Source organism: Protopterus annectens, chromosome 8.part0 (assembly GCF_019279795.1).
Source record: "Protopterus annectens isolate FY-2018-M chromosome 8.part0, PAN1.0, whole genome shotgun sequence".
NCBI lineage: Eukaryota > Metazoa > Chordata > Ceratodontiformes > Protopteridae > Protopterus > Protopterus annectens.
In genome coordinates this window covers 1147729226-1147751397 of record NC_056741.1, presented here as the reverse complement: position 1 = coordinate 1147751397, position 22172 = coordinate 1147729226, and the positions used below count along the sequence as shown (strand labels likewise).

Sequence of the window (22172 nt, the reverse complement as noted above, 5' to 3'; positions counted from 1 at the left end):
TTTTTGGAGCGCATACTCCAGAGGCATCGGACAGAACAGATTTGAGCCATGTGCATAGGAGGTGAAGACCTTGACAGCTGGCATAATTTCACAGTATCAGATTTTTTCCCTTTGGTACAAGTTTAACTTCTGTTTAGTTGTACCCTTGGATATATTGAGCAGCTTCTGATCTTGTGCTTTTTTTGCAGCTGGTACTGAAGCAAATTACTCCATCCTTCCTTGGAGATTAAGCAATGATTCCTCCAGTCTACCATAGGAGTACTGATGGGCTGTTCTGGATTATTTGTAGACCTTGTAATTCTAATTTCCTGTAATTCTTGATCCTTTTGAAAAATCTGTGGTAGTGGTTGTCCCATTTGAGTACCTTTGAAATGGTTCATGACAGCAGAGTGCCTGCTGGAAGTACCCGATGACTCTCGGTAGCTAGATTGGGAGAAAGATGTAGTTGTACCCCAGTTAGACCATGGCTCCTGTTTTTTTACTTTTTTGTATATTCTAGGTATTGCTGATTGCATTTAGAGTACCCGGAGTTCAGGCTTTACATGTCTTGGTTTTGGTAAACTGAGCTTTCCTAGCCTCTTCAGTTTCCCTTGTTTTTGTAGGTCACTGCACAGAGAACATTTGGGTTTTAGTAAAGCCTTCCTTTAGCCTTCCTTTAGCCTTCCTTTAGCCTTCCTTTAGCCTTCCTTTAGCCTTCCTTTAGCCTTCCTTTAGCCTTCCTTTAGCCTTCCTTTAGCCTTCCTTTAGCCTTCCTTTAGCCTTGTTAGGGTAGATCAGTAACTGATCCAGCACTTGTTGGCTTTTTCTCTTTTACCTGTCCTTGAATTTGTGGCGCTTGCCACCTACTTTCAACTGTTCTGCACTGCCTATTTAAATATTTAGTATAGATTCAGACTTGGAGTACAGACTGGCATTTTCTCAGGACTTAAGCCAACCATCTTACATTGAGGGCCCTCCTGTACTCCAACAGAAGTGCAGTCAAGGACCTATCTAAGTTTGAGATTTGTTGGAACAAGACTGTGTCTTGGGCTTTCCTATTGGTTGGATTGTTTAAATATCTGCTAAAGAAGTCTTCAAACACAGCATTTGCATGTAGTTGCACACAGTGCAATAGGGGTTAGCACTGCCATGTATAGATGCAATTGCTCCTCAAATTTTCTCTAGGCAACTCCAAATGTTCCCCTCACTAGGCTGGAGAAGGTCACACAGCTGCATGTCTGGTGCCAAGATCTGCTAAATCATGCATGCACTCGCATGCTGTATGACACTGTTATAGCCTGTGGTGGAGTGAATAACTTTATGTACCTCACTGGACTATATTACCAGACATGATGGAGCTTTCAGATAATGTCCCAGGCAGGTATGTCCCTAGCCCTAAGCAACTTTCTTCCCTCACCCAGGATGATGCCACAATACAAATGATTGACTCTAACTGGCTTAGCTTCTGGTTTCAATCAAGGGGGATCAGTATGACAGGCTGAGCTGCAGTGGTTGACTGACTACACTGCTTTAACCTCACATGGTCTTCACCTTACTCTGGGCTTTAGGTTGCTGGCAAAGGTACTTGCCTCCCCAATAGTTCTTTTTTTTAGACTGTCAAGAAAATTCCAGACAAATATTCTCCAGTAACAAAACTGTGGGTTATGCTGCTTAATGCTAGTATTCCAGGTCAAACTTCACTCGCTCGCACTTCCTGGAAGATGCTGATGTCTATGCAGTCAAGCCATGAGAGTACCCCAGCCATGCAGGGCTAAGCCTTCCAGCTGTTCAGACCACAGTGAATGTGAAACTGAGGAGTATCCATCTTCACTGGAAACTCCTCAAAACTGGTTAAACAGTACAACTCTGTAGTTACTAAAGTCCATTTAGGAAAGACTCCCCTCAAGTCTGCTGTAGGTCCCCCCTATGAACCATGAAATCCACACTGCCTACCTGAATAAGAGTCACACTGTTACCCATGACCAGGGTATTTGGCTGTACTAACTCCTTCCATTGATTAGGCAAACGTGTTTGCTCATGTTACCCAAAGGTTCTTGGACTTTCAACGCATGCTCAGGAGTAGATGTTCTGCACCCCCACAGTGGGCTCTAACATCCTTGATGTAGTGCTGACCAACATGGGGGATTGCTGCACCACCCCATGTGTGGGGCCCTCCCTGGTAAAGTCCTCATAAATCTCACATTCAAAGTAACTAACAATTGTATCAGACGCCCTCTGGAGTAAAAAGGTTAAAACCTCTCCAAAGCAAACTAACCTGAGTAGCATCAATAGTTTCAGACCTGCCAACACTGACTGCAATAACCCCTATACTGAGATGTAGACATGTCCTGTATAAACATATATATAAATAGACTATGCCCTACCAGAACAGATCAAATCCAGATCCTCATGAAAAAAATAAGCCATCTTGGACATCAATCAAGAGAAACTGCTGTCAAGATGGAACAGACCCAGCAAAGGATCTCCCTCCAAAGTATAAACAAGCAGATTAAACCTCTTGTAATTCCCACTAAAGCCAATTACAAAACTAAATTAGCATCCCTAGCTAAAATCACAAAGCATTCTGTAGGTATGTCCAAAATCTAAAAGGGAAGGCCTAGCTTTGTGCTGAACTGTGGATGGTACCACTTGTACTGAACCAGAGGATATTACCAACCTTCTAGTGGACAGCTTTGGCATAAACTTTACCCCACTGTTTCCCCACCAATCATACCTCATAACCTACTGTTACCAGTCCATGTAGTAGCTCCAGAGAGCAGGTCATAGCCACACTCTCTAAAGCTAAAATCACAGCCTGTGTGATTGGACAAAATCCTAGGCTGCATGTTAGTCTAAACAAGAGTTGGCGGAACTGCTGAGCACACTCTTCAATCTAAGCACTGGCTTTGTCCCAGCTGAGTGGAGACCAGCAAACATAACAGACAGGGTCCCTCAACCGACCCTGGGAACTATAGACCCATAAGCCTAACCAGCCCTATCTGCAAGGCCATGAAGATGATCCTGGATCATAAGGATATAGGTGACCAAACTCTTGATCATACACAGTTTGGCTTCATTAAGGGCAGCTCTTTCCTACTAAACTTGTGGATCAAATGTCACCAAGGCCCTGGATGAAGGCAAAATGGTTCTCCCTGCCTATTTCGACCTAGCCAAGGCCCTACAGTCCCCCACTTGAGCATAGACTCACCCAGATGTCATTAACACTTGTTAAAATTGGCATGCCAACTGTACTAGCAGACCTGTTGGTGGTGGTCCACAGAGATCTGTGCTAGGCCCTGTACTGTCTGAGGTTTCCACATGAAAATTGATGGCCTGTGGCTTACCAAGCTTGCTGATGACTGCAAACTGGGTCCAATCATTAGATCCTCAAAAAGATGCCCACATGTACAAAATGGGCTTACAGACAAATTGATGTCAAAGCTGCGGACTCAAACTGGATGTAAATGTATTATCCCCTTTGGCAAAGTAGAAACCCCTGCTAATTGCACTAATATTCCCCCAAGCTCAAACCCAGTGGTGAGAGATTTATAAACACAAATTGATGGCCTTAATACTGTGGACACCTGATCAAAATTAAGGAAGGCCTTCTATTTTGCACATCTCAAACAAGGGTATAGCATTCAAAGCCAAGGAGGTTGCAACTCCCCTGTACTTGGCTCTCATCAGGCCGGTAGAGTAAAATGCTCCCTTCAGTATGTACCTCACCAGACAATTGGAGAGACCTCAGGTTTCTCTCCCAAAGAAAATTCATGGTCTACAACAGAAGACCTACACACAGACTTGAAGGCCCCACCACTTTACTCAGTATTGTATGGACTGCTTAGAAGTGACTTGAACCTGGCCTACAGTAGTCTCAGACCCTAACTTGATTAAGTTGCTGCACATAACTTAATGGGTCTATATCTTATCGAAGAGGCATTACAGCAAATGCCTCTTCATTGACCCCTAAAGACTGAACCACCAGTTCTGTGAATGGCTAATTCAGCGATTTCTTCACCAGGAAAAAAATTGCTGAATCCCTACAAACACACAAGGGGGGGCTTTAACAGAACAGGCTGGAAAGTCTCCCAGAGGTTGCCACTCCTCTGGAACAAATTCACAATTTGTGTAAAACAGAGCTCCTCAATGACCCAAGTATAACCTGGATATTTGGATGGGAAATTAACTTGCACCAGGAGGTGAGTGTGGGGAAATGGTGAACTTGCATCAGGAAGTGTGTATATGTCTACACAAGGCCTAGCCATGTTATACTTTTGTTCCCTTATTGGACCAATAGCCTACTGTCCTATGACTTTAATTTTTGTAGCTTCTAGCACATGTAAGCCTGATTGGAAGTAACATTTCTGTTTTTACTTGACATGGCACATATCCTTAAGCTTTGAGGTATCTGCAGTTTTATATGACAATACTTGAGGCACAGGTGTCTGGGTATACATTTTAGTTTAATATTGTTTAGGACACCACTTTAACTTTGTCCCACTACAACAAAATATTGCAGATTGTACGTGTGCTTGTCTTGTATTTTTGGGCATACTGTGGCTTCCTTGAGCAATGTGGCAACTAATACACTAGCACGAAGTCTCTCATTGGCTGGGCTACTCCCTATCCCAGGATGCACTACACCTGCTTCCCCAGATCTCGTTTGCCGCTTAACAAGCTGGATGTGGTCTCGACTTGGCTGGAGCCAAGTGGTTCTTTTTACCTTATTGGTCCTTGACCTAGGGAATTTTTGTCTATTAACCAAACAGCTGTTTTAACAGCTATTTCTTACTAGTTCTTGTTTTTTTGTTGAGTGCTTGTTTCCAAAAATTTAATTTGTTCAGTCGGGCAAGGCCCGTTTAAGTTAGAGGGCCTTTGCCCTACCTTTTGAGTGCTTTTAGTTTTTATTAACTTTTGGTTAGTTTTTTGGGAAAAGCCCGTTTAAATTAGAGGGCTTTGGGCCATTTAACTTCTCTCAAATTGTTGAGGTAAACTGTCACCAGTACTCGCGCCAGTGTGTCTCGCGCTTTTCAGTTGGCGCAATTTGTGTGTAGTGCTATACTTGTTGTGGTAGAGTAGTATTTCTTTAGAGTTGTACTTGTTGTGGCCTGTATCATGTCTAAGGAACAAAAGTCAGGTTTTAAAAAATGCACTCGGTGCAAATATAAAATGTCCATTACAGACAGTCATTCAGTATGTGTTTGTTTGGGGCTGAAACATCTGCAAGAGACTTGTAGCGTCTGTCATGCGTTCTCATCTAGAGTTCTTCAAGAACGCAAGAACAAATTAATATTGAAAGGGCTTATCAAGCCTTCTTTTGAGGAAGCCTTAGATCTACCTGTTGCTTCCAAAAAGAAAAGATCGTCGGCTCCGACAAGTCCGTCTGAGCCGACTTCTAAAGACAAAATTGACCTCTTCTTCCTCGGCTCCACTGACTTCGGGGTCGAAGGGTCTGCCTCGATACCTCCTACCTCGGCTCCATTGCTTTCGGAGCCGCAAGTCGAGAGGTGAATCACCTCCATCGGTTCCAATGGCTTCGGAGCCGGTGGAAGTGTGCAGCTCAGACTCTTCCCCCTCGGCTCCGGAGAAGGCTCCTTCGGTGCCGATGGTGGTCCATGCTGTGGTGGAGTCGGCGCCGATAGCATTGGAGCCATTTCGGAGCCAGTCCCCTTCTCTCTCGGAGCCGAGAGGAAAGTCTTCTCGATTGTCTACCTCTAAATCATCGAGACTTTCAGATTCGGACCTGGATAGGGTTTTACAGAGGCTATTCCAATCTCCAGTGTTTACTAAATTGGTCTCGGCTCCAGCACAGTTAGCTTCGGAGCCGATCCCCCCTCCAACACATTCGATTCCTCCTCCAACCTCCTTGGAGCCATTGGAGTCGGTGGCGGTGGAGCAAAGCGGAGCCGAGACCCCTTCGAGGTCTCTCTGTTCCGACTGTGCTTCCTACCCTGTCCTCCGGTTCAGGGTTTGGTACTGCGACCTCTTCAGCCGGGCCCGAGGGGAATACTTTGGGATTGGGTGCTTTGGTGCCTAGTCTTCCTCTCGGAGCATCGGCTGCTGGAATTCCCAGTGCCACCGTGGCCTCTAGACCAGTGACCTCCTTGGATTCTGGAGGTCCGGCCTTTGAGGCCATGAGGAGCGCTGGCCATGCCTTTGCCGGTTCAGCAAGATTCTACCTCACCGTCCCTAGATTTGGAGACTGGTGCCTCTGTTGTGTTGCAGCCCCCCGGCAGCGGGGCCCCAGGGCCTGAGGATACCCCCATCGGGGTTCCCTTCTTCCGGGTGGTCCGTCCGAAACTGCTTCGGACGAACCCCCACGGAAGAAATTGTGTAAGAGGAAGCACGTAGACTCCCAAGATGAGTCTATTACATCGGATACTGACCTCGATGACGCAGAAGGGTCCCCCAAATCATCTTCGGATGATATCTCCTTCTCAGATATCTTGGAGATTCTGAGACAGAGGTGACTGGCAAGCCAAAACCCCTTCAGCTGAGGAGTCAGTCTTCCTCAAGGCCTTTGGGGCCCAGCCTTCCGCCTCCTGGGTGTCTCCGCCGATGGATGAACTCCTTGATTTGGTTTCTCGAAGGGTGTGGGAACACCCTGATTCTGTGGAACCGGTGCCTGCGAGGCCCAATAAATTTTTGTCAGCCCCCCCCCAGAAGGAATTTCTCACAAAGGGTGTGCCTGTAGATGCTTTGGTGGTGGCTTCTGCCACACAGCAGGACGTGGCAGAGGCTTCGACGTCTGTTCATCCTCCTAATAAGGATTCTAGGAGTATGGATAGGTACGGGAAGCGTACCCTGTCCTCAGCGGCCTTTACCTTACGGTCGCTGAACTACGAGGCTCCAAAGGGATCTTCTCAAAGAGCTAAATGACTCTTGTTGGTAACCTACATGAGGCGCTGGCCCCGACTGTTGGCGCACAGATGACTACCCTCTTTTCTATTAACTCGTCCATGAGGCTCATTTCATATGCGGCCGAAGGGCGTAGAGCGGGAACAGGCGTTGCCCTCAGGAGACAAGCCTGGTTACGCTTGTGTTCATTCACGGAGGCCTTCAAGTCTTTCTTCGCCGACGCCCCCTTTGATGGGTCATCTTTGTTTGGACCCAAGGTGAAGGACACTAACTCGGTGCGAGCAGGAGGGCAAGACTTTGACTGCCGTTGGGGCCCGATTTTCCGCTCCTTCTAGGCCTTACCCCAAGGCTGGGAGAGGAGGGAAAATGTGGTTTAGAAAATCTCAGAAGTCTTTCCCTACTCCACCCAGTGATTCCCCCTCCAGAGGCAGGGGGGGGGGATTTTGGAAGACGCCGCCCCAGAGGTGGCAGAGGCCCCCGTAACTCTGGAGACCGCGATTCCTTTCGTGGTTCTTCATACAACCAGCGTTCCTGAGTTGTTGCCCGACTGTGCAACTCCGGAGCCAGTCGGGGGTCGCTTTGCGGCGCACCCACAAGCTTGGGAATCCATAACAAGCGATCAGTGGGTGCTTCGCATTATTACCGGAGGTTATATCATCCCCTTCAACAAACCCCTTTAAGGGAAATCCCGGACGTACCACCCAGTCAGCGGGATCAGGCAGCATTAGAGGTTTCAAAGCTGCTAGAAAAAGAGCCATCCAGCCTGTCCCCATCGACCAGATCGGATCAGGAACTTACTCAAAATTATTTTTGGTACCAAAAAAGACAGGGGACTTCAGGCCCATTTTGGACCTCAGTTCATTGAATCGTTTCGTAAAGAAGTCCAAATTCCGAATGGTCACTCTTCAATCTATTCTTCCTTTGCTGGAAAAAGATGCATGGATGTGCTCCATAGATCTCCAGGACGCTTACTATCATTCCCATAGCTCAAGAGTCCAGGAGACATTTACGCTTCCACCTCGGAGTCAGTCATTTCCAATTCCGAGCACTGCCCTTTGGTCTCACCACAGCCCCCAGAGTGTTCACCAAGTGTCTGGCAGTGGTAACTGCTCACCTGAGAAGTCTGGGATTCCAGGTGTTTCCTTATCTAGACGACTGGCTCCTTACTGCCACCTCCGAGCATCTACTACTCCAAGCGCTCAGAGCCACGTTCACCTTGGGCCGTTTCTTGGGGATCACTTTCAATTTGCAAAAATCTGTACTACAGCCCTCTCAGCGTATTGCTTTCATAGGCGCAGACTTGGACACAAAAAGAATGCGCGCCTTTTTACCGGCAGCAAGAATTCAGGTCTTACAAGATCAAGTCAAATCCTATTTCCCCCTACAAAGAGCCCCGGCCCATCGGATCCTACAACTGTTGGGCTCGATGGCGTCGACCATACTTTTAGTTCCCTTGGCCAGACTTCACATGCGAATTTTACAATGGCTACTGTCGGTTCAATGGTCTTATCAGGAACTTCCCTTGAACCACTTAATCATAATCACGGAAAGTTGCCGTCGAGATCTGCATTGGTGGCTTCTCCAATCAAATCTCGACCAGGGGCGACCCTTCATACCTCAACGTCCCGTTGCCACTGTGACTACGGACGCCTCCCAGGTAGGGTGGGGGGGTCATTACCTGGACAGGTCGGTCCAAGGCACATGGCAGATCCAGGAAACACATTTGCATATCAATGTCCTGGAGATGAGAGCGGTACTATTGGTACTCCAAGCTCTCCATCACGCTCTCCCACAGGGCCCGATTACTATCCTATCCGACAACATGTCAGTGGTGTGGTACATAAACAAGCAAGGTGGAACCAGGTCTTACCCACTATGCAGAGAAGCCATGAGACTTTGGCACTGGGCGGTAGCTACCAACCGCTTTCTAATGGCAACGCACATACCGGGGAAGTCCAATGTGATTGCGGACAGATTAAGCAGGACCATTCTTTTACCCCATGAGTGGTCCCTCAACCAGGAGGGTATAGCTGCGAAAATCTTCGACAGATGGGGTCTTCCTTGCTGCGACCTGTTTGCCAGCCCTCACAATGCGAAATGCAGAGAGTTCTTCACACTGTTCCCTTCTCAGGGACAGATTCCCAGGGACACTGACTCACATTTGGCCCCCCGGTCTTCTCTACGCCTTCCCTCCGTTCCCCCTCCTACAGAGGGTGATGCAGAAGGCCATTTACATGGAGAGCGAGATGATTTTGATTGCCCCGCACTGGCCTCGTCAAGTTTGGTTTCCTTTCCTACAGAGGCATGCGATAGAAGGTCCATGGTTTCTGGATCCGGTGCCAGACCTGTTGACTCATCAGTCAGGACGGTTTCATCCGTCTCTCAGGTCCCTGAAGTTGGCAGCATGGTTACTCCACTTCCATCCTTAGTCCGAGAATGCTCTTTCGCCGGACGTGGTCCGCATACTGTCTTCTCATAAACCTTCCACCATCAAACTTTATTCCAGTAAATGGAAAAGGTTTGCCTTCTGGGCTCAAGAACGGGGTATAGATCCTCTCACTGCACCAGTATCTGAGGTTCTGAATTTTCTGGCCTCCCTTTTTCAGTCGGGCTCTTCAGTTTCTACCATTAAGGTTCAGTTAGCGGCGATCTCTAATTTTCATGCTTCATTTGAACCTTCATTGATGTCTCACAAACTTTGTAAGGCTTTCCTTAAAGGGGCTTGGCTCCTTAGGCCTCCTTTATCTCATCCTGTCCCCCCTTGGGATTTGAATATGGTTCTTGCTGCCCTAACTGCCCGTCCTTTCGAACCAGCTGCTACTTGTGATTTAAAATTTCTGTCTTGGAAAACGGCCTTTTTAGTAGCCATAACATCTGCTAGGCGAGTTTCAGAACTTCAAGCTCTTTGTTCTGATCCTCCCTATTTGATTTTTCACAAGCATAGTTTCATTGAAATTAAACCCTGCATTTATACCAAAAGTGGCCTCCTCTTTCTGTATTCAACAAACTATAGAGCTCCCTGTTTTTTTCCCAGAATTCTCTAACGCAGAATATACTTTGCATCAATTGGACGTACATAGACAACTGCGTTTTTATTTGAATAGAACAGCTCAAACGCGGAAATCAAATCAATTGTTTGTTTCCTTTGCAGTGAACAAATTGGGTCAACCGGTAACAAAAACCTCCATATCTAAATGGATTAAAGATTGTATCATTTTTATTTACTCACAGGCTAACAAAGACCTTCCCTTTCCAGTCAAGGCTCATTCTACCAGGGCAATGGCTACTTCCGTAGCTTTTCACTCCAAGTTATCAATAGATGATATTTGTGCTGCGGCAACCTGGACTTCTCCGCACACTTTCATTTCTCATTACAAATTGGATGTGGTTTCTCGAGGCAGAGCTTCCTTTGGTTCCACAGTTCTCAGGAGTGTGTTCCAATGAGCCACCCGGGATGTAGGTGCTAGGGACGCTGTCCCATCTGTTGTGAATGTAGGCGAGATAGGATCCCATTACATCTTTTAGTTATGTACTTACCATAACTTCGGATGTATGGGATCCATCTCGCCTACATTCATAAGTACCCACCCTCCTTCCCCCTTCCATTCGGATTTAGAGGAGCTGTAGTCTCTTTTCTTGGAGATCTTTCTTGAACTTTAGTTGGTTATAGTGACTACTAATTTTTCTGTTTGCATGGATGTATGAAAGCGAACAAACAAGATCTGGGGAAGCAGGTGTAGTGCATCCTGGGATAGGGAGTAGCCCAGCCAATGAGAGATTTCGTGCTAGTGTATTAGTTGCCGAGTCGGAGCTGATGGATCGGCTCCGAACCCATCTGTTGTGAATGTAGGCGAGATGGATCCCATACATCCGAAGTTATGGTAAGTACATAACTAAAAGTTTTCCTGTATAAGCTGTTCTCTTGGCTACTTTGGGCAGTCCTTCCAGAGTCTACCTGCTTGCATGTTTTTGCCACGTCTGCTTTGACAGATCTGAGGATTACTCATCTTGCGCAGGGAAGACCCTTTGAGAAGTTTTGTACCCTGGAAATATTTGGGTGACCAGTTGTCTTATCTGCCAAGTCCTCTGGAGGGAGATGGACATGGTCCTACACAGCTGTCATGGTAAGCAATTTCAGTTGTATTCCCCTAGAATAACTGGCTTTGTTCTGATTTGGCCTCCACCTTGTTAGTGGGAGAAACTACATTTTGTGCAGAAGAGGGGCATGCGACTTTCCCATCTTGTGGACATACTATTCGTTTGATGTTGTGGGATGCAGATTTTTCAAAATACTTTATGCAGAGCCACTATTCTGTGGGTGTGATTTGCCCACCATTAGGTCCTAAGGTGACCACATTGAGCATAACACTCCATAACTTGTTGCTAATATTTTCAAAGATTAATTTGGACTTCTGCAGCCACCCCTGATATGCTCTGCCAGAAGAGGGAGCTGCATTTATTTCAACATGACATCTGCTAGGTATTCACAGGACTTGCCCAATGCTTTCAGTGGTCACTGCATAATTTATAGTAATTCAGAACAGCACTTTTCCAGCAGCAACAGTACTGAAGTTGTGCTGCTAATGGAATTACACTGTTAAGGAACACAAGGGATTTTTCCTTGTAAGATGCGAGAAGCAGTGCTTTTTGATCTCACCATCTAATGCACAACTATCTACATAATACTCACAATTGCCTGGGTTGTGTAGTTAACGGTCAGTATGAGGCTTGATGAACCTTATTGTAACTAGAACATAACTGCGAAGTGTGGCCTGACAGTTTTGATAGTGAATGCTTTGTATTTGTACTGTAGCACGAATACCTCCCTTTATGGAGTCCTGACTCTCTTGGGTCTGTTGACTCCACAGTTTGAGTATGAAAAGGCAAGGTGTAAAAATGGCACTATTTAGGATGCACTGCAGTGAATATGCTACATCACTTGCTCTTACAATTGAGATATACATGGTGTGTTGAACTGACCATATTAGTCTTCTGCCATGACACTGTTCATATGAGCTATATTGGAAATATTACTAAATTGTAATTCTGTAAATTTTCAAGCTAGGTGATAGTATTGCATAGCATCACTAACCTGTTTAAATGAAAATGGATAGTTGCACTGAGCTCTAAATCTGTAGAGCTTCTCAAACATGCACCGTCAAGCTTGAATAAAAATTGGTCAAACTAACTTTATGGCAAGTTGTAAAACTTAGAGTGCAGGTATTGTACATTAAAGTATTTTAAAGACAATGCATTGCCTTGCTATTTACACTAAAGATATTAAAACCACAAGCCAAAAATATTTTTTGGAAAATGCAAATATGTTGGATGTTAACATATGCAATAAGATTTTTCAACCCCCAGAGGTAGGACTAGGTCCCTTTTGACATTGTACATCTTTTCCAAGATTGTACAGAAACTGATTGCTCTCCCTTGAACAATTACAAAAACTAGGTGGCCTTTTGGGGACAAAATTGAGTGCCAAAGGAGTTTTAAACTTGGCAAAGAACCTTCTCAACTTGTATGTTACCTTTTTGCCTGTGGCTTTCTTTTACTAGTCTCAGTATGTGTGCAGTAGTTTATTTTTATGGCATTTGACTGTAGCTTTTTGTGTTACATTTTAGTAAGTTAATGAGTAAAGTCTAATTTAACTGCAAATACTGTGCTATTTTATTATAAAATGTGTGCATTAAGTGTATGCAGCAATCAGTTGATAGGGCTGACCTGGAGATTTTCACCTTGGGCTACTGTAAAAGGGCTAGTCCAGTAGATGTCTAAATTAGTGCAAGTGCTGAAAAACTAAAGTTCCTCAGTTTTACTTCTGAGGATTCAAACCATTAATGGAACCGCATTTTGCACAAATGGCATGTGCTTTGTTAGGCGCATTAACTGTGTAATGTGACATGGGCAGCCAGTTTTCAATCTGTCCTCTCATCTAAGAATTGAGCTACAGCAATATTTTATTTAATGCAAGAGACTAACTTATGGAACATTAATGTAGTACTGTTAAATTATCCACAGTAACATTATAATTATGTTTCAAGTGTTAATAGCAGTATCGGCGCTGGGTGGCTATATTGTGTGGCGGAACTGGCAGAGAAAGAATATGAAAAGTATGAACTTTGATAACCCAGTCTACCTCAAAACAACGGACGACGACCTAACAGTAGATATCAGCAGACACAGTGGTGCAGTGGGACATACATATCCAGCAGTAAGTTCTTCATTTTAAAGTTGTTTGCATGTATGCTGCTGTCTGAATACTCGTGTTAATGCAATTAGTAATGTAAAAATATGAAGTGACTTGCTTCCTACCCTGACTGTGCAGACTGCCTGCGGGAGCCTTCATTTATTCTAAGCTTTCCTGTATAGGCGACATTGAGAGTAAGTTCTGTAGGCATATCAACCAGCTGGCTTTGCAAAGTTAAACTGTTTTTTGGTTATGAGAAACTAAATTTCCTTGGTAGAGTTGGATGCAAGATTTAGTTTGCCTGTTGTACTTTGTTTGCAAGACTTGTCCTGAGAAAGTGATATTACCACAGTAATTCAGGTGGTTTGCCCGAACCAGTTTAGGGTACAATTTCCCAGCATAGTCCTTGCCTTGCATTGCAGTGCTGCTGACAGTTTGGGCTGTTCACTGAAAATACAATGACTTAAATCTACAGTGTCCGCTGAAGTGTTAAGCTAGTCCCCATAAAAGGAAACTTGACATTTTTATCATGCAGCTTGGCACTGATCACAGTGCTGGGAAATGCTTCATCCATAGAATTTCTGAAATGGGTAAATATTGCACTGGAGGAGTTGGACATTGCAACAGTTAAACTCCACTGAATACAATCTGCAAACTCGTGTCAAGCTAGCTAAACTGACCACACAATTACTGAAATAAGCCACATGGTGTATGTATACTAGAGGCATAGCTAGCTATTCTTGCTCCCTTTAACTCTAGTCGAACAGCAACAAAGTCCTCTTTGGATACTTTCCTTTTAAACTATAGCTACTGTAGCCATCTACCTTTATCTCCAAAATGAGCACTGCTTATATGCAACAAATGAGCAAAATGTGGAATACTTGCATCTTGTTGGCAACTCCAGCTAGCAAGTTCATAAGATCAGTTATTTTTATGAATTTGATTAAGTACAGTTAACATCTGTTAAATTCCTAATGCACAAGGGACCCTTTCAATGAGGAACTGAGGAACATGGATGTACCCAGAATGGACATCACTTGAGTTGCACTTGAGGACTACTTGCTATACTTGTAGCATGCAGCGATTAGTTTGCCATACAGAGCACCAATGAAGCACTTGGGGAGCTGTCACATTTGCCATGCTACTGCTTACTGAAGCACATTTGACCACTTTAGTTCACTAAGCTAATAGTGGTGTAGACAGAGCCCAGACTGTGGCCCCATGACCTGGGGCTTGGTAGGGGAAATTAACATGCCAGTATTTAGAAGACTGGTATTGGCCTTATGTTTTCATCCCTTTAAAGGAGGGATGCTGCTTGTGGAATGAGAGCAGCCACGGTACCACCCTACTTCAGAAGTAGATATCGACATAAATGCATGCACTTGCATCAGGGGGGGACAGCAGTCTTTACAGTGACATGGGTTGTCTGCCCCCCACTAACACCCCCTTCCCCTGAGGGATCATCCACATAAAATGGACCTTACTTGCTGGAATGCCTTACTTACTGGAATGCCAGCAAGGGAACAAATGCTTGCTGCCCCAGTCACTGGAGAATACAAAGCTTGGGAGAATGAGTGAACATGTCTTGGGTAGAGGATTTATGGTCAGCAGGTACAAGGAAATGTTTTACTGAAATTTTTAGGCTGAAGCCAATACAAAATGTATCTCTTGCTGCAAGCAAATGTACAAATAACAGGTAAAGCAAGCAGCTTATCAACCCTTGTGGTCCATTTCTATATTCCAAGGACTGCACAGCTGACACCAATTATGCTTTTTTGCATCCAGCTTGTTTACTCTACAGAATTCCCTCAGTGTTATGCTACACAATTGCCCTGACAAATGGAGGGTTGTACCAGTTCTGTGAAAGACCTTATTGCACTAACGAAAGTGCACAGCCAAATTTTACAAACTTTTAAACTGTGGCATCAATTTTGGTAACTTAATATAGTTTGGGCTGTCCAGCTTCCAACTGTTATCAGTTGCACTACTAAAACAGCAGTAGCCTTAAACTATTGCTGCATTGTGGATGCATTTAGCTTGGCAGGTATATTCACCATTTCTGGGCTGAGTGTGTTGCATCAGCCTTAAAATCTGTATGTAGTCCTAGGACGACTAGCATTTTGGTAGTGATAGTAAAACTTGCAAAGTGTCCCATTTGATTGTAGCTTACATTTCATTGAAAAATGCTGTAGATACTTCAATAATGCACTAGGAAGGGTGGAGGTTAGATAACTACCGAATATTGAAGCTTTCTGTACATGACTCCACTAAATCTGTTAGAATATTTTTCCCCATCTGTTTAATTGCCTTACAGCAGTATCCTATATATACCTGGATTCCAAGCCTTTGTAGACACAAGTACTGAATTCTTTCAGGATGGAATCTCAATTCTCCAAATTTGTCCGACTGTCCTGTCGCTTCATTTGATTGGTGAGAATGCAAGTCTGTTTTTATTGGCCTGCACATATCACTAACATTTCATTCTAAGTGTTTTGTCTAAGCCTTCAGGAATGCTTTTATTCCTTCCGTTGTGGACATGTTTGGCAAGACAAATTTAATGCTGGCTTGGGTTCAAGGTCACTGGAAAATTGCAGCCACAGTTTTTCTGCAGTTTTCTTCCTGCTCAGTCCACAATCTTTATAAATTCTGAAACTTAAATTTAATGCAACAAAGGGTAGCAACAGACCCTTCATACTTTCCCCAATGGATGGGTTACCATATCTGACTGTGGCCACTGACTTAAGACTCTAGGTTGTCATCCCCTCATCATAATCCCCTCATCATAATTCATCTAGCAATGAGCATTTCTAATCACATTTGTCTATAGCTTGTGATGCACCTGTTATGCTAGCATTACAAAAAGGCAATTTCAATCAGTGCTGTCACTCCTAATGCAAAAAAAAAGTGGCAACTAGAAGAACGATGGAGGAAATTGAGAAAATGGAAGCGGCCTGGATCCATCAATTATGGCAAGCACATAACTTAAACAATGTTGGTCCCCAGCTACCATAAATCTTGGGTCATCTCATGAAAGGATATTCTAGAGCATGGGTGAACTAAAGGAAGCTCTAGTCTTTTCACCAATAATTCAGCAAAACCATTCAGCTGTGTAAGCACAAGTCCTGCTATAGATGGTATTGCCTCAAGTGAGATGAATGCCATATGAAGGGAATGGGAAAAGTTTTGTATATGGACAAGTCCTCCAAAAATTTGCAGACCCCTGTAAAATGTTTTATCTTTCAAGAGAACCCCTGATAAAAGCTTGTGTACCCAAAGGCAGAGCCACCACCCCAAACTGGAAATCATTGGCTGACTAGTGCAACTGAATGCCCTTTGTTGTGCCAAGGTGTTGGTCCCAATGTTACTAAAAGGTGTGTGTACCAATGTTGTACTGTTTCCCCAGTTTTTAGTACTCTGGCTTGGATAAAATCTCGTATGCTGTAGATGTAATTACCTAGTCTTGTGTCCTGACTGTTATGCAAGCTCTGTATTTGGATGTAGACTTCACACTGCTTTACTTTGGCTTATGCTGTTGGGTGATTGACTCGCTAGCAATAAAATTGCTGGTATAGCTTTTTACTAGCTATTTTGAAATGTTTGTGGTCATTGGAGCATTAGTGACCAAACATTTTACTTTCCAACTCAAGGCTAGCTGTACTCAGTGGGCATGCTATGTACTGTTTATCCATAAAGATGGCTTGGCAGCCAAGATGGGTTTACTATTTGTGCAAACAACGTTCTATCGGATGCAATGTGCCGAAAAACAATGTTTAATGCACAAGCACTTTTTTGCACCAGATAGTAGACTCCACTTGTGTGAATACACAACTGCATTCACATAAGTGGAAATATCTGCACGTAGAGTGCAGTACAGTGGGGTGTAGAAATTCATCCACAGCCACACTGTAGTGCAATCGGAGTTAGAATATATAAGTAGGGGGGTGAAGCCCCCCACATGGGGGGGGGGGTCAGGGTGGCTTGCCCCCTGCAAAACATGATAGCTGTATAAGAGTTTGATTTTACATCTGCTCCTATACAGCTATGTGGTGGTTTCAACAATGTCGAGTCAAATGTGTTGGCATTTGGTTCGACATTTTACTTTCAGTATTACCATTTGTTTGAATGGAAAATGTTTTTCCGTTTGAATAAACAATACTAAACTGCCAAGATGCTGTCTGCTGCTTTTGACTCCTTTTCTGTACGATTCTTGAAGTGTCACTTATGCTTTTTGGTATCGCGCTTAAGGTTTCATAGATTAGGTTATTAAAGATGCACAAATTGATCGATGAGTGTGCCAGTTTCTTAAATCTTGGTGGCTTTACTGCAGATTTTACCTTAAGAGCTGCTTTCTCATGTGCTCAAGTGCATCTTGGACAAGGTTTGCCACAGCTGACTTTCTCAGTTTTAGCTTTGAAGTCACTGAATTCTCATGTTTGCTGTACATGCCTGCTTACTGTTCAGAACTTCACTTCTGACCTGTAATTGCCACTGCATGTGACAGACTTGGTATTGTCATTAAAATATCAAATGGCTTTAGAAGGTTACATTCTGGAAAGCTCTGAAGCTGTTCAGTGTACTAATGCACTCAGCTGTATTCATGTCTTGACTCAGGTTCAGTCTACATTTCTAAAAGTGAAGTTTGTTCTGCCTGTCCATTCAGATTGGTACTAGGCTATTGGCCCTAGGGCTTAGACAAGCCTAACCATAATTCACTGGATATTTCTTCCCACAGTATTTACTTCCCTGGACCCCTGTCTAGCAGGGTGACTGTTCCTATCTCCCATCCAGTCAAGGTTCCTTTTGAAGAGGGCCAAGGAGGTGCTCTGCTTGACATGCCAGTATGGGGAGTGTCTGGGTCAGAAACGTGTAGACATTTCAACTTGACACCGGATTTCTACAAATTTTTCCTAATCGCTTTCTGCCAATGGATACGATTTGTCTGGTTGGCATTAACTTGGTAAGGCTACCCAAAGATGTGGCTGCAATGCTGTCTGTGGTTAGGTTACATGTTAGTTAATCGGCAGGACCACCTTATGCTTTTAAGTGTAGGGGGCACAGCCAGTACTCAAGATCCAGTAAAAGCAGAAAACATGTTGCTCTAATATTGTCTTACCATCTAATGTATTAGTTGAGCTTGTCATTACATGTGGTTATTTCCCATGCCCAGGCAGTTAGGGTGCTCACACTACCTTTTGCACATTCCTTAAATTTGGGAAGCTATGGGACTTTGTTAAATACTTTGGAAGATTTTCTGCAAAAAGCCCATGAAGCCATCTTGCACCTTTCTACAAAAAACACACACTGCACTCTACAGAGGCATATTCCATCAGCACAATTTTGAAAAATATTTTCATCCTTGCTTTTTAGTAGTAAGTTCAGTTGACACCCTTATCCACTGATCCGCTGAACCATTGTGTAGTCTCCAAGTGCACTAATTCCTTGGGAATGATCCCTCCCCTGGGAGGCTTGTCTCACTGTGCTTTTCTGTGATGAGCTAAAAGGCTTGAAATGGTGATCTTGAGCCTGAGATCCATAGAGGAGTTGACCTCCACTGTTACACAAGCTCTCCAGACATTGGCCACAGCAGCTTCATAAGCATAGGTGTTCATAATTGATTTTTAGCCTGCCAAAGGGAGCGGGATAAGGGAGGTCTGCATTTCTAAGTGTTTTAAGAGCTTATAGCTCCAAAAGATGGAATATGCTGTTGGGATAGTTACAAATGTTAAGCTTTCTGTTGCTAGAAGATTAAAGGCTAGTTGCAAATTTCACCAAAAGGCAATTTCTGTTCTAATGTGTACCATTGTGTTTCCTTGAAATTGACTTTCCCTGGTGCTTTAGCACTTCATTTCTACATTTTGCTGTGATTTTTGGGAAGTTTGCTTTCACACGTGAATCAACTGCCCTTTTTCTGGGGTGGAAGGTTGGCATAATGGTTAAGGTGTTTGCCTTAGACACCAGGTACAGGGTTAGATTCTCACAGGGGGTAATTGGCTAGGCTTAAAATGGCCCACAAGGGCAGTTAGCCTAGTGCTAATCAGCCTATGAGCATTTCTCTTGTCACTTATCTTCCGGTAAATTGCTGAATATTAGTCTTCCAAACATTGGTCTTGTATTCAGAATGCATGTCGCAAAATTTGTCGAGTTGGATTTTAAAATTGTCCCAGATTTTTTTTTGCTTTCGTCCCCCTCCATTATTTGTCTAGCTTCCATTACTTTTTGTCTAACATTCTTGAGCAAAAGTTGAGGTATTCTTCCATGAACATGACAATTTGTCACAGCAAGGTTTAGGTGACGAGTCCTGGCAAAGACCATTTGTATGCAACCAGTCATTCAGTTTTCTCATACTTCCAGCAGTTAAAATATCCCAGAGAGACTGCATCAGAAAACTTCAAATGTCTGTGCAAAATTCTGTTTGCTTGCAGGAATTGATCTGAGGAATATTTTTAATTCGCTGTTTTTTGTTGAATTACCTTTTAAGCACTGCATGTAGCAAAACCTTCAGCACTTAGGTGGGCTGGACAAAACACCCCATATCTGGGTAACCATTGACTACCATGTCACTTCTGTTCTCCCTTCACTTAATGATTTTACATTGACATGTTGCTTCCCTGTTTAACACAAGCTATTTAAGGAGATAGTAAGTTAGTCATGCTGTAGGGTTTTACATGCGAGCTGGGAAGTGCTAGTTTTCTGATCACACAAGCGGGAAGTGCATGTGGCTCATTTGGCATTTAATAAAAATGCCCTAATTTCAAATTGGTTGTAAGAGAACCAGATATTACTTGAAGCGAGATTATAGTTGCTGAAGTCAGTGTAGCTTGGTTTACTCATTGGATTGTACCCACACATTCCAATTAAATGGAAGTGGATATCCTTTTATAAATGTACTCGCTGCATTAAATACACTGGGTGGAGGATGTTAATCTAAGTACTCTAGCATATCCATCCTCAAAGGGAGGACTGCATGTGCTTCCCCCAGAAGGACTGAAGTATGCATTTACTTTGAACTAGTTTTTCCTGTGGAACTTTGGCCACAAGAAACTGCTTTCAGGACAGAGCCATACGTCAAGTGTACCTTGAGAGGAACGTTCACATTTGGAGTCTTAAACTATTGAAAGGGTCTGTCAATTGCATTTAACCATCCTATGAGCCTCTTGATTCTAATTAAGATATTGGAACACATTTGTTCACGTTGAGAGGTAGTGTTCCTCATTTTGGCGACGGAAGATTGAGAGCTATGGCAGAGCCGGTTTCCTAATGTATATGGTTCCAAGTTTGAAAGCTTTTAACCTTTTGTGATCTGCTTTAGTGTATGCTCATTAAATCTCGTTTGTAGAAAAAATGTGCGCATGTGCACAAACTAGACTGACTTTAAAAAAAAAAAAAAAAAAATCTTGTAGATTGTTATAGCTTTAGGGCCTTTCCTGATAATTGTGTTGAGTTTGGGATATTGTAAAGTCACCCCCAGTCTGACACCCATGTCTCTAGACAGTCAGCCAGTAAGCTAACTAATCCCAGACTAACATAACCCCCCACTCGGCTATTGGCTACTTCCTTACTAACATACTCCCGTTATATTAGGAGTCCAGTGTATTCAAGGACAAAACTGCAGTGAGTTTTGTCAATAGCCTAGTACAAACCTATGAACCTACCAGTCCAGTACTTCACAGCTGTCTTAACTTGGTACAGTTTTTTATTTGCTCATTGTCCCTTAACATTGCCAGTATTTAACAAATGTCTGAATTTATTGACTCAGTTGCTGTAGGTGTGGTGCTGCTGTGAGTTTTCAGAAGTGTAGAAATTGTCTAATGTGGATAGCATCCCCATTGTGCATGAGATGTACTAAGTCACTCTCGGAACATTCTGATTTACTTTTCTCTTTCTTGGATAAGTGACCAAATCTGAAACTGTAAGCAAAATTACAAAAATTGTCGGCAAGCATTTATTTTATGATTGATAAATGTAATGCATTTAACTCAATTGTTTTTCAGATATCTGTTGTAAATACAGAAGATGATCTTGCTTGATAACTGCCAAACTCCATCCCATTTCAGTTTGTTCCATGGTAACCAGGCCGACTGCTGAGCAACCTTTGGAAGAATGAAGATGCCTTCTACTTGTGTGTGCTATATGTTAATATTTTAAGATAAATATGTAAATATGAAATAATTTTACATATCCTGTTCAGCTTTTGATGTGGTTACCATTTGTTTCACTATATATGCTACTTTTTGTAGCGTCAGTAATAAAACCATTTTCCACTGTAAAGCACCTTCCACATGAAGCCATATTCCAGCAAAGAAACTATATAGCAATTCATGTGTACAGTTATTTCTATGGCCCATTTGTAATTATTCCAAAGGAAAATATTCTTAAGCACTTTGAATGTAAATAAGATATTGTATACTTGACTGTACAAATTTTTTTCCAATGGTGGGGCATTCAGGGGAAAAATGGGTTGGAATTGCCAAAAATGTGAGAATGCATTTGTGAACTGTGTAGCCTTTATATATGAAGGTGTGCAGGAGAAATGAGTGCTTTTTGTCAAACACTTGTACATTTTTCAAGTAATAAATTAATATAAGAAAATTATGTAGTCACTGAATTTATCTTTCTAAAGAACTAATGAACCAGCTCGCATTGCTATTCATGTTGCAAGTGTGTGAAAGTGGGAGACTGTGCAAAGGTATGCAGATGAATTAGCTTGGCTAAGAAGCTGTTCTAGATATAAGCTTATTGAAGTAAAGATGTCACTTTAGGTATACCATGCTCAATAGAATAACACTTTGCAGCCGTGCCAATCATGAAAGGTTGGTGCAGTGCTGAAGCAACTAATTTACACTCTAATCTAGACCAACAAATGGAGGTAACAGGAAAATGCAGCCTAGCATTCAAAACCAAGTTTTAACACAATAGGGTGTGGAAAGTATTTCATGACGTTCTCAGTGCTGCATAGACACGACGAACACTCCAAAGCCCAAGTCTCAATTTTACTGAGAATGTGAAGTCCAACTCTTGTAAATACAAGAATGCAAGTTTATTTTAAGCCATTTAAACCATACGCTTTTCGTCTATTAACAGTCCGACTTCAGAAAATAAGCAAGCAAACAGTGCCTCCCCTTCATTAAGAACATTTAAACAGTTC

The 22172-nt window shown here is 43.2% G+C and overlaps 1 protein-coding gene across 2 annotated transcripts in view; it reads left to right on the top strand.

The window, feature by feature from the left end:
• VLDLR (very low density lipoprotein receptor) overlaps positions 1-21616 on the top strand; it is a 348579-nt gene extending 326963 nt beyond the window's left edge. For both annotated transcript variants that reach the window (XM_044080659.1, XM_044080658.1), the window contains exons 18-19: positions 12882-13051; positions 21019-21616. In XM_044080659.1, coding sequence (XP_043936594.1) covers positions 12882-13051; positions 21019-21054 — 206 coding nt within the window. In that variant the 3' untranslated portion in view covers positions 21055-21616. The remainder of the gene's footprint in view (positions 1-12881; positions 13052-21018) is intronic.
• Positions 21617-22172: the final 556 nt, after the last annotated feature.